A 12,893-nucleotide genomic window follows, 5' to 3' on the forward strand; every position below is an offset into this window, starting at 1 on the left:
CACGAGGGCTAGAAAATTCTACAAACATACCGATAACTGTTCAAAGGTTTCTATACGTTATCATTCCTAGTAGTCAAATCACCTAGTAGCAAAGTCTTGAGTCATACCTTCTGGACAATGGTGGTAGCAAGCTCTTCTATCAGCTCCTCCTTATGGTCCCGTAAGTAGCAAGCTTCATTCTGTTTGTCCTGCACAAAAGGCATGCACGGGTAAGGACTGCATAAAGCAACTCTAAAAATGCACAGAATGCCAATGAAGAAAAAACTGACAGCTGTTGACAAAGCTCAGAAACACCATGGCCCTTCTATTTTGCTCCTTTCATTAATTTCTGTGTGGTTAGAACTTAGGAGGACTAATTTTAATAGCCTCTGGAAAGGTTACAGGGAGTGGACCGACAGCTTTCATACTCTGGTCTTCCCAAATGTTTCTGGCTAGGTGTCGCAGGAAAGATGACAACGGACTAGATCAGCCTTTGGTTTGATCGAAGATGATGCTATCACTTGGCAAACCAGTCACAAACCCTCCAAACAAGCAATAGGAAATGTTGCCAGCGGAAAGTCTCCAGCACCTTTGCCATCTCCTGAACTCAGGCAAGCCTAAGGCATGCCAAGCCAAGCTGCCTATGGTGGCACTTGAAGAGGTGTGTTGGCTGGGAGAGTTGTCAGTAGATGGGAATTTGTTGCTTGGGGGGCAGGTTGGGGGGTAGACTTAAAAGTAAGTTATTATCATCATCATTCCTGGTACAATAAAAGGTAAAGGTAAAGGACCCCTGGACAGATAAATCCAGTCAAAGGCGACTATGGGGTGTGTCGCTCATCTTGCTTTTCAGGTCGAGGGAGCCGGCGTTTGTCCACAGACAGCTTTCCAGATCATGTGAACAGCATGACTAAATTGCTTCTGGCACATAGAGGACCACGACGAGTGCCAGAGTTCACAGAAACGCCATTTACCTTCCCACCACAGCGGTACCTATTTATCTACTTGCACTGGTGTGCTTTCAAACTGCTACATTGGCAGAAGCTGGGACAGAGCAACAGCTCACCCCATTGCAGGGATTCGAACCACCAACCTTCAAATTGGTAAGTCCCAGAGGCTCAGTGGTTTAGACCACAATGCTACTTGTGTCCCCTTCTTGGTGCAATAATGAGGATATAACTACACTGCAGAGCTTTTAAATAATGCAATAAAATATCCTATGATGGTGAAGATCAGAGTCTTCTCTGACTACACTGCTCCTGCTAATTAAGCAGGAGCTATCTTTTTTTTTGGGGGGGGGAGGGTGGAAATATCATTATCAAAATAATGAATGTAATTACAGTATTCTTACCAAGCTGTCTCCACACATCTCTGCCTTAGAAATAGCTTCTTCTATTGCTTCTTCTGCAACACGCAAGGCCACAGCAAGGGTGTCCATCATGCTGTGTCCTAAGCAAAGAATGCATTAAAGCATGTTTAGCATTTATGGAACGGAGGAGAGCAGTGAAGTAGAGCAGGGTGGCAGCAAGAAGTGCTTGTTTTCCAGAACCCCTCTCTTTCTAGGGAAGATACATCCATTCACCATTTCCCTTCCAAAAATTATCAGTCTGTGCAGATAAGACTGCACTGTGTTTCAGGTAGGAAGCAGAATTTACTTGCAGGGCAAATAACTCCAATTGACTACAAAGGAAGGCAAATAAATACTTTACATATGATATATAACAAGAGCAATGCCACGTCTGAGCTACTCCAGCTGCAGGGCTGTTGGATATGGCAAAACCCCTGTTACAGACATGACAGACAGATATGAGGATAGAATACCACAAATATGCCAGTAGGACACTGTTGTTGAGCTAAAACTCCCATCATCCCTGGCCATTGGTGATGTTTGCTGGGACTGATGTGAGCTGCAGGTCAGCAACAGCTGGAGGGCCAGAGGTTCCCCACACCTGCCCTAGTGCAAGAAGTATACTTAAAGATACACAAAGTTAGGAAAGTGACGAGGAAAGGTGCGGGGTGAAAAGTGGGGGATGAACAAATGATTGGTGTGAAGATGTATAAATACTCTGAAACCATATCAGGATGAATGCACAATAGACAGGATGTGTGGAGTTTTTTCATCTTTCAGCACTATTATCATATGGAGGAAATCCATCTATGGTCCAGGTCATTTCATCCAGTAACTCAATTTGCAACAATTTAGTTATAGTAAAACACATGCACTTTTGAACGTAATTACCTTCTGTCTGTCTGTAGAAAGTAGAGTCACTGCCACAAATGCTTCCTTCATTTTCTATCGTTCCCTCACAGAAGCTTCCTGCTTCTACTCAAAAAGAACATCATTGTCATCGTCACCGTCACTGCCATTCACTAATGCCATATTTAACTTCAGAAGAAAAGGGTTCCCTCTAGAATGTGGCCGTTATTTCTAAATGCACCATCATTACAAAAACAAGCAAACGGGGGAGGGGGGAAGTGAAATATCCTTAACACAAAAGACATGTGGCTGAAAAATAAATCCTTTAAAAAAAGAAGTTATTGTGCTTCATTTTTCAAAAATATTTCTTTCCAGAGGAGAAAAATTTATCACACCTGGCTAATCCCTGGGTTCAGACAATGGCTGCTGGAGTAAGAGAGAACTATGAAGTTAACAATAAGCAGAGATTGCACGCAGAATGCCAGTGTAGAGGACTTGCTTTGAATGTGACATTTTGGACTTGAAATAGATCACAGATTCCAAAGGGCATCATTTCGTATAAGAAAAGGAAAATTAATCCTGCTTCTGTATCAAATGGAACAAGAGGACTTCTCACAGTCACAGTGGAAAGAGACAAACATAAGTTGCCAGTGATGGAAAAAGAGAGGAGTTGTTTCTCTGAAACCGATATAAGCTCTCACAAACCCTGAGGGGTAAAATGATGTTTTATCAGCATGGTTAATAAGCCAGTTTTCTGCCACGGACATTATAATAGAATTAGTAGCAACGTTTCCATCATGCCTGATGGGAGAGGAGGAGGGTATGCTAAGCAGCTCGGAAGCAACCTTGCGCAGCAGCTTTTGGCTCATTTGTCATTTCCTTCCTCCTCCTCCTCTCTCAGGCTTGGTTCCTGGGATGAGAAGGTAGCTCTTCCCCTGCAAGCCCTTCTTCCCAAACTGCAGCTCCCTACCTAAACTGTTGTTGCAGGCAGTGGCTTGAATCAGGAGTGGTTAGGCAGCCAGCAGACTCAAGAGAGAGAAATAACCGTAGTTTATTGATATACAAGTTCCATGGAGGAATACAGCGCAGGTACTGCGGCACAGAGATTGAAATCCACATGGATTTTTCAGAGTGATTTGTGAGCAGGATACTGAAAGGAAGTTTTGGGGAGGTGATGGGGTGGTGGTAGGGGTGGGTGAGACTGGGACACAGGAAGGCTGGTACAATTTACGGTAGATGTTTCTGAATTACTCTGACCAAAGAGGAATACTCATCCACCACCCCAAATCATTTCAAACTTTCATGTTTTATTTCTCTTTGAGTCCTTTTCTGTTCATCACTTTCCTGGAAGGGGCTCTATCCAGACACAAAGGATACTTGGCAGTTCAGTGCGGTCAGAGGCCAGAACTTCCTCAGCAATGACAGCTTAGGCTTATTCTGGAATGTGCTTTGGAAGCAGCAAAAGGGGGGTCTAGACATGCTAGTGTTCTCATTTCCAACAGCCAAGGCTTCAGGCATGAATATTGGAGATTATAAGCTCTGGGACCCTGTAAGATCCCCCTGCAGCCAATTGGGTTACATCAGGGGTAGCCAACATGGTACCCATAAGTTTTGGATCAGGGATCAGACGATCAAGGGTTATGGGAGTTGTACTGCAACAACCTCTGTAGGGCTCCCTGTTGGTTTCCCCTAGGTTACAGAGGAAGCTCATGTAAAGACAAACAATAGACTGAGGTCCTTGTTTTTGCTGTAATTGTACTAATAAATATGATGGATGGAAGACTGATTTCTATCTGTTCTCTGCTGCTTGGAGTTGCTTGGAAGCAAGGGTACCTCTGGGCTGCATTATGTTGGCGATCTATAGTATGAAAGCACAGATGATGAGTAGCCTCTTACTGCAAGGTTTCTGCCACCTTCGGCTCAGAGATCTTTCCATGCTTTTTTGCTGTTTTTTAACCAACATAATGTTTCCCATCTCCATAAAGACATTCCCTGATGGGAATTAATACAAAAGGAGGAAAATGTTCCAGCAGAAGTTCGCTAAGATGACCTAACATATAAAGAATGGTACTTGCAAAAAGCAAAAAATAATAATAATTGCCGGTTAAAAATTAGATGTAATGATTTTAATTGGATTAGAACAAAGCTAAAATAGAGGCACCCTTAAGAACTGATAGCAATTTTTCTGTATGTGCTAATTAGGGGCACAGGCACAGCCATGGGTACCACCTCATGGCTTCACATTATGCACACTTCTTTCTTAACTCTGCTTTCAAATGCCTCTCCCCTTCCTGAAATACACTGATGACATCTTCATCTTCATCATCAGCACCCATGGGCAGAAAATCCTTGAGGAATTGCAAGGAGGCTTTTATAAGTTTCCACCCCAACTAGTTCATTCTGCACATTCATCTTCTGGACACTACTGTGCAGCTACACAATGGACATATATAAGCATTGCTTAGACCAGAAACCACTGGCACATATTTGCACAACTCTAGCTTCCACCCAGAACACACCACAAAGCCCATTGTTTATTGCCAAGTCTTATGATACAACTGCATTTCTCTGCATTTTGTTAGGACACAGATTCATGCCTTGATATACATGAGACATTACAGATCAAGAGCCAGTAATAACTTACTACAAGACAGATCCAGAAGAGAAAGTGACAGGATACTATATCATGTCCCATACTGCTCACAGCTAAAATCACTCCAATGTATTTTCAATTTTCCTGGATAATAACACTTTTCTCCCACAGGACTTGGATAGCAAACCGACCTTTGCCTAGAGATAGCCCACTAATTTAAAACAGCTGATGACCAGCAACAGGACACATAAGAGAGAGATAAACACAGAGGCTAGATCAGAGGTCAGCAACCTAAGGCCCATGGGCTGCTTCCAGCCCATGACTTCCTGGAACAGGCCCACAGCCGTTCCGTGAATCGGCGTGGGGATTCTGTGCTTCTTTTTTCCCGCAGCACCATTTTTTCCCCCACTGCAGGGACTGACTTCCAGCGTATATGCTATTTTCGGCACACTTCCCGTGTGTGCATGTGCACACGCTATTTCTGGTGCTCTTCCGACCCAGAAGAGAGCCGGAAATAGCTTCAGCGCACGCACAGGTGCGCACGCTCCAGCCCACTGAGAGGTCAGCTAGGGAGTGGACCGGCCCAGCCTCAAAAAACGTTGCCAACCCCTGGGCTAGATCCTACAACAAACCTAGATGCATCTTTCTGTCCCTGTACACACTCAGGCAACACTATTACAAGTTCTAAAGTCAGCCACAATACCAGGTTTCCATCCATCTTCCAATGTGATACATGCTCTCACCTGCAAGCAAAGCTCTTCTGCATAGACTGAGCAGGCTGGTCTCTACACATGTGAGTACAGGCAACACACCAACACCCAATTTATGTGGGGTTTATGTTCCGGGACATCGTGTGCATAAGCCCACCCTGCCTCGTCCTACCCTCTTCCGGTGTCAAACACGGCACACACAGTTGTGCATGCATCAAACAAGCGCAAATTAAGAGTTGCCTGTAAACAGACACAAATCTGACATCAGAAACTGCAACAGCGGAAGAACATTTCAGTCTCCCGGAATACCCCTATTGCTGACCTGAAAGTTGTCATTCTCCAGCAGAGGAATTTCAAATAGAAACACCAGTTTGAAATTTATAACTCAGACCTAATCAATAACTTTTATTCTATTTGCTTTAATCTTGAATGCAGACAATAGTTTACAATCCCACTACAGGTAGCAACTAGCGTAAGAAAACGAGGATAATGCCACCGGTTATTGCTGTTAATAAAAGCAAAATAAATATTCATAAGCTTTACACAGAATTCTTACAGATTTATGATTTGCATTCCTGCCCTCCATACTCATGTATGCACAGATGTGATAAAGTGGGCTTGTGCCCATGAACATTTATGCTACAATAAATCTGTTAGGCTTTAAGGTGCCACAAGACATTGCCTCTATACCTAGTATATCAGAACAAGCTCCGGTCTCCAGCCGATGTTTTCTGTATAAATTCTTCAGGACTTTAGCACTTCCAAAACGCTTGAAGCGGCTTTTCACATTATTGTAATACCATTCCAGCGACTGAGCTCGTAAAAGTCTGGAAGAAAGGAAGAAAGATAGATTTCAGAAAATTTAGAACCAAGCTGGGGTTTCTTTTAAAACAATTTCTCAGTAGTTTCAGGAAGGCTGGGCTGGGGTAAAAATAAGTAAAATATATAAACTCTAATCACCACCCCTGGTTTTAGCCTAGCTCTCTATCATGCTGTTTGTTGTAATTTGTCTAATCTGCAAACAGATAACATTATGGTTTTAGGTTTGCACAAGCAAATAATTATAGTCATTGTTCAGGTGCTTTGAATATTCTTTTCTCTCTGTTTCACAGAGGTTTTGAGAAAACAATCATTTCATAACAATGGAACCCACCAAACAATTGGATTCATGGTATGTTGATCACATCTTCCTCTGCCCCTCCTCCCTTCCTCTGGTGATCAGAAACAATTTTGAAATTCCCTTTGCTATGCTTCTGGTGAGTTTTTAATCTGACATTTGTCCGATATATTAATTTCTACCATGAAGTCTAAATCTGTGTATCTTTTCTGCATGAATTCCCTAACAGATTGTGATGAATCTTCTAAAGCTTTTCAGCCTCTTAGCGTTATGTTAAGTCACAAATGTCCCTCCTGATTCCTACTGTATAGAAAGGATCTGGAGGGGAAGGAACTATCCCTGTTAGAAGGTATTACAATAAAGGGCCCATTCAAAAGAGAAATAAGGACACAGTCTGCTTGTTTCAGAATCTTTTAATGTTGACCTGCATTTTGGAAACCACAAGTAACCGTGTTCTGCAAATGCAGGCTTTCAATGTATGTAGAAAACTGAATAAACTCCACCTCCAGATCTATATATGAAATCATTTTCTTTCACTTACCTATATTGCAGTGTATGCCAATTCTCTCCATGAAATACAAATGTTCATTTAAAGAACACTGTCACTCTCATTTTAAAGGGGAAAATGGCTATAGCTATTTTCTTCTAGTTTCCGTGCTACAAGGACAGCCATATTAATTGTTTGCAGCCTGAAATCCCAAGGCCATAGATTGTGTTATGTAAAGTCAAATCCTATTAAAAGGTGGTTTAAAAAAAAATCCACAGAAGCAATATTGTGACTGAGTATCAGGATTATGTGTCATGTGATGATTCAGTCCATATTCAAGTACTGAAAAACTGACTGGTTCAATGAACGAACCCAATGTAAAAGTGTTACTACAAACCATGAACTGATGAGATCACACAAAGGGAGAGTGTAGAGGCAAGAAAAGTAAGGGAAGAAAGAAAGAAAGAAAGAAAGAAAGAAAGAAAGAAAGAAAGTTGCTTCCACACAAGCTCTTCATTCTGAAATGAGAACAGTAGGTAGCAAGCATGGCCTTAAATCTTGAGTGGTGCCCAGGACCTGGTGCAAAATTGAAGTGGTGTTGAACCTGGTGCCCATTTCCCTCCAAGGTGAGAGGAAGTGACATAGGCTAAGCCTGGCAGGACAGCTTACTTTATGGCATTAACCCCTTCATGCTTGAATTAGACTCATGCACGCTGGTTATATGAGGCTGGGTCCCTACAGGCTGATGTAGCTACTCATCAGCCATGCACTTGAAACTGAGCAGTAAAAGAGGCAGAAGCTGCAATGAAGAAACAACTGATTTAAGGTATGAAAACCTTGAAAAGACTTTTTAGTGCTTTGCCAGAACCACAATGGATGCCACAGTTGCATTTTAATAATGGCCCCGAATCTTCTCCGGAAAAGACCATAGGATGGCACAGGCAGACTGGAGTGCAACGTGTGTTGGCAATAACATTGTCTGGATTCTCCTTAAAAAGTGAGTGATGGCAATTCCAGGCAAGAAGTGTAAAATATGTGTGCGGGACAGGAAAGCATGTGTGGCTTTGAGATTTGCGGTGTGTGTTTGTTTGTTTGTTTGTTTGTGTGTGTGTGTATTATTTGTTTGTGTGTAATATTTATTAAAGTTTCAAAAAAGTTACAAGAATAAAAGAAGGGAAAAAAACAAAAAAGACAAAATACAAAAAAGTAAAAACAATTAAAAACAAATCAACCTTTCCAAGTCTTGACTTTCATTTACTTGTTTCCCTGACCTCCTCACACCTCCCTTTTTTGTATTCTAGTTCAATTAGTTATTTCAGCAAATCCTTTCCATTTTTGCTTTTATCTTAATAATTTATCTTAATATATTATAACTTCACATTCTCACCTGTTAACAATCCATCTTTAAATACTCCTTTATAACATTACTGCTAAAACCACATAACTTCATTCCAACATCCTTCTAAGATTCCTTAATTTTACAATATTTTTGTAGATAGTCTTTAAATTTCTTTCAATCTTCTTCTACCGACTCTTCTCCCAGGTCTCGGATTCTGCCAGTCATTTCCGCCAGCTCTATGTACTCCATCACCTTCATCTGCCATTCTTCCCGGGTGGGTAGATCTTGTGTCTTCCAATACTTTGCGATGAGTATTCTTGCTACTGTTGTGGCATACATAAAAAAAGTTCTATCCTTCTTTAACACCAATTGGCCGACCATGCCCAGGAGAAAGGCCTCTGGTTTCTTCAGGAAGGTATATTTAAATACCTTTTTCATTTCATTATAGATCATCTCCCAGAAAGCCTTAATTCTTGGGCACGTCCACCAAAGGTGAAAGAATGTACCTTCAGTTTCTTTACATTTCCAACAATTATTATTGGGCAAATGATATATTTTTGCGAGCTTGACTGGTGTCATGTACCACCTGTATATCATTTTCATAATATTCTCTCTTAAGGCATTACATGCCGTAAACTTCATACCTGTGGTCCATAACTGTTCCCAGTCAGCCAGCATAATGTTGTGTCCCACATCTTGTGCCCATTTTATCATAGCAGATTTCACCATTTCGTCCTGAGTATTCCATTTCAACAGCAAGTTATACATTCCTGACAGAGTCTTAGTTTTGGGATCTAACAGTTCTGTTTCCAATTTTGATTTTTCTACCTGGAAGCCAATTTTCTTGTCCAATTTGTATGCCTCCATTATTTGATAATAGTGAAGCCAATCTCGCACTTTGTCTTTTAGTTTTTCAAAGCTCTGCAATTTCAATTTATCTCCCTCTTGTTCCAAAATTTCCCAATATTTCGGCCGCTTGACATTCTCCTTGGAAGCGCTGTGCCCCAACTGCCCTAGTGGACCAGCCTCCACAGACAAAGATATTCATGAGAATCTGAAGATACTGGCAACATTCCTTGCAAGCTTCTAACATTTCACAGATTAAAATAGATGATATGCTTATAGCACCTTTCCCACCCCTCAAAAACCACTGCTCAGGCACCATCGCCTGCATCAGACATTGTTCAGTGCTCTGTTCCATCTGCTATATTCATTTGCCCTTTGATATCTATTTTTTCCACTCACTGAAAAATCCCAACACAGTAGTGCATTTTTTTAAAAAAAATCTACCATCACATACTTGTCCTACACCAGGCTATATCAGCAGTCAAAAACAGATCTCAGCATCTGCAGTATGTGAAATGTCAGACTGTGATTCCTCAGTGTACAAATACGCATGCATGTGTGTTAGAGATTTAATGCATCCATCCATCCACCCACTCAATCAATAATGTAATATCTAGAGATTCTGAGAAAGGAGTGGAACTCTGAAGAGTGACAATGCTAGCAGCTCATTGCGTGGTAAGGTCCCAAACCCTCCCGGGAAGTGGAATAAGGACACATGAAACAGTATTTTAGGTTAATGGGCGAAAAAGGCCACAACTTTATTGGTTGCAGAATGTGAGTGGTATTGGCTTAGGCATTGGAAACCACACAACTATATCTGACTCCTGCCCATCTGCAGGAGTCTTGGAAGGGTTAACCACCAGTAGGGGAGCCCTGCTGATGCACATCAACTAGGGACTCCCCCAGGGTCACCGCTGGGGTGGTGCCATGGCCCTAGCCCCCCTGTCTGGGGCTTCGGACGGAGACCACGCCCCCGGATTCCTTTAACGGACTACCCTTGAATTAGGAAAGGTAGGTGATGGCCACTACCTCCCCTCACCTTCAACCTAATACTCCAATGCCTAACCGCCTAGCCTTACAAAGTTGTGACAATTTGCTATGAGGTAGGAGAAAAAACCAAATGGCCGATGCCAATTTGCCAAGTGGAAAAATTCCTACCAGGCCCCTTGGCTAAAATACCTCAGTTTCATTAGTTTCATAAAATAGACACATCTGCCCATTACGGTTTTCTCACCTGTGAAGGAACAGCTTTCTAGACAAAATGAGTAAATGGGTTTCAAATGGAAAATTAAATATATATGGTTTTAAGTCTCCCAAGTTCAGTTTTTCCTCGTTTTGCTTATAAAACCCTGTGAAAACCTCTCTTCACTGATGTTGCCAGCTACTTTTTCAGAATGCTTCTCAATAATCATTCGTATCAGGCCGTCTTGACTTAATCCATGGTCCCCAATGCTCTTGGGGCACACCCCCAAGGACTTTTCTTCTATTCCCATTTCAATGTTTGATGTCACACAGTCAGGAGACATTTCCCTCCTCCCGACAAACTAGACACCCCCTCCATCATGGTGCTTTAGTGAGCAGACAATATATACTGGCCCTATCTCATATGTTCTATTTTGCTGCGCAGGGCAGTTGATTAAGGGACCTTTGTAGCACATCTTTGTAGCAAGTATACACCAGAAAAACAGCTATATTTAAAATCTGGAAGCTGACAGATTATTTGGAACATCAAGCTGGCATATGTTCTGCATGCTTGACCCGCCCCCGCCAGCCCCAAATTAACTAGACATGAATAAATAAAGGAGAACACTGCTTTCAGTTTACCTGTCCACAATAACTATTAAATATTAGCAGATCTCTGTTTCCACATATTTGTTTAGTTAGTTAGCACAAACACTTTAAACTAAAAATACGCAGCTCCCCCAATTGCTACAGTTATATGTATGACTTAAAACCAACTCACCTGAAGAATTTTGACTACTGACTTTTACACAGTGTTGCAAACTGTAACTAAAACTGCTCTGGGATTTATTGCAGTGAGGGCTTATCCACACTTATCTTTCTTCCACACTTTCCAGGCATGGCCAGCTTTTTAAAGCTCTGTGTCTGAGTGCCCCCTTTTGTTTTTGCTGCAGAGCCCCCCCCCCCCCAAAAAAAAACCCACTCTAAAATGCTGAATCGGAGCAAATGGCAGTCCACAGAAAACCCAGATAGCAGTTTGCTCCGATTCAACTTTAGAGAGCGGGTTTCTGCAGGGAAAGCTCTGGAGCAAAAAGGATGGTGGGGGGAGGTCTTTGGACACAGAGTTTTAAAGTGCTGACCTGTGCCTGGAAAGAGTGGGGCAAAAGGTAAGTTGTGGGTAAGCCCTGAGTTTGCTACCACTAGACATCTATGGCAGGCATGGTCAAACTTGGCCCTCCAGATGTTTTGAGACTACAGTTCCCATCATCCCTGACCACTGGTCCTGTTAGCTAGGGATGATGGGAGTTGTAGTCCAAAACGTCTGGAGGGCCAAGTTTGGCCATGTCTGATCTATGGCTATTTCACTTCCAAAACAGGAACTACACAGAAGAGTGAAAACCTAGGTACAGGTCTATAACACACAAACATACCTTTTTATGAACTGTCTTTTGAATCTCACCTAGGGCCTGTCCTTCTTCTGGCTGAGTTATTTCTGATCTTGCTCAATAACACTCATTTAGAGCAATTAAACCCAAGGGTGTATTTGTTGGTAAACATACAGTAGTAAAAGGATAAACAAATACAATCAAAAGCTCAACACAGATAAGACTGAGGCACTATTAGTGGGTAGTTCCCTAGACTGGGTAAGTGGGCTTCAACCTGTCTGGATGGGATTGCACACACCCTAAAGGAGCAGATACACATCTGGCTCCACTGCTCTCACTGGAGAAATAAGGCAGAGTGCCTTATATCAGCTTCAGCTGGTGGCCCAGCAGTGACACTATCCAGACAGGGATAATCCAGCTTCTGTTGTCTATCCTATGGTAGCCTCTAAGTTAGATGACTGCAATGCATGATATGTGGGGCTGCCTTTGAAGATGGTTCAGAAATTGCAGCCAGTGCAGAATTCAGTGGCCAGGCTGCTGACTGGGACCAGAAGGTCTGACCGTGTAACGCCAGTCGCATGCCCAGCCGCAGAGCCCCCCCACCCCGGTGCGTCTGATCTGGAAGGGGTCAAACAAATGGAGATGACAACTGTCTGGGATTTAAACTGGCCACAACTTGTGTTGATTTCAGATGTAGGAAGCCAAAGGCATTGGACATGCAGCCCTCTCAGCCCCCTGCTGGGGATCTGAGGCATGACAGGGTCTATTTGGGAGATGGGTCCATCGCAAAACACAGGTTTACGCAGATGGCCTCCCAAATGCTGAGGGAAGCTCTGTGACCCACTAGCCCTAAACAGCTGGCTCTTTGGACAGAGACTTCCCTCCAGACCCCTCTAACGGGGGACCCTGTTATTGCCACCGCAGGAAAAAAAGGGGGAAATGAGTCACCACTTCAAACCCTCCACTCAAATGGATGAAAGAATACAGGATTCTGCCCAAGGCCTAAACTGCCAAAGTTGTGACTATGGGGAAGGTGAAACCTGCAACGCAAGGAAAATTCC

At 42.7% G+C, this 12,893-nt stretch overlaps 1 protein-coding gene across 7 annotated transcripts in view; it reads right to left on the bottom strand.

The window, feature by feature from the left end:
- MYRIP (myosin VIIA and Rab interacting protein) overlaps nt 1–12,893 on the bottom strand; it is a 159,387-nt gene that overhangs the window by 38,955 nt on the left and 107,539 nt on the right. For all 7 annotated transcript variants that reach the window (XM_079947216.1, XM_079947220.1, XM_079947215.1 and 4 more), the window contains exons 4-7: nt 6,167–6,303; nt 2,216–2,299; nt 1,328–1,425; nt 108–188 (exon numbers count right to left, since the gene is read on the bottom strand). In XM_079947216.1, coding sequence (XP_079803342.1) covers nt 108–188; nt 1,328–1,425; nt 2,216–2,299; nt 6,167–6,303 — 400 coding nt within the window. The remainder of the gene's footprint in view (nt 1–107; nt 189–1,327; nt 1,426–2,215; nt 2,300–6,166; nt 6,304–12,893) is intronic.

The sequence above is a fragment of the Podarcis cretensis genome (genome assembly GCF_951804945.1).
Source record: "Podarcis cretensis genome assembly, chromosome: 12".
NCBI lineage: Eukaryota > Metazoa > Chordata > Lepidosauria > Squamata > Lacertidae > Podarcis > Podarcis cretensis.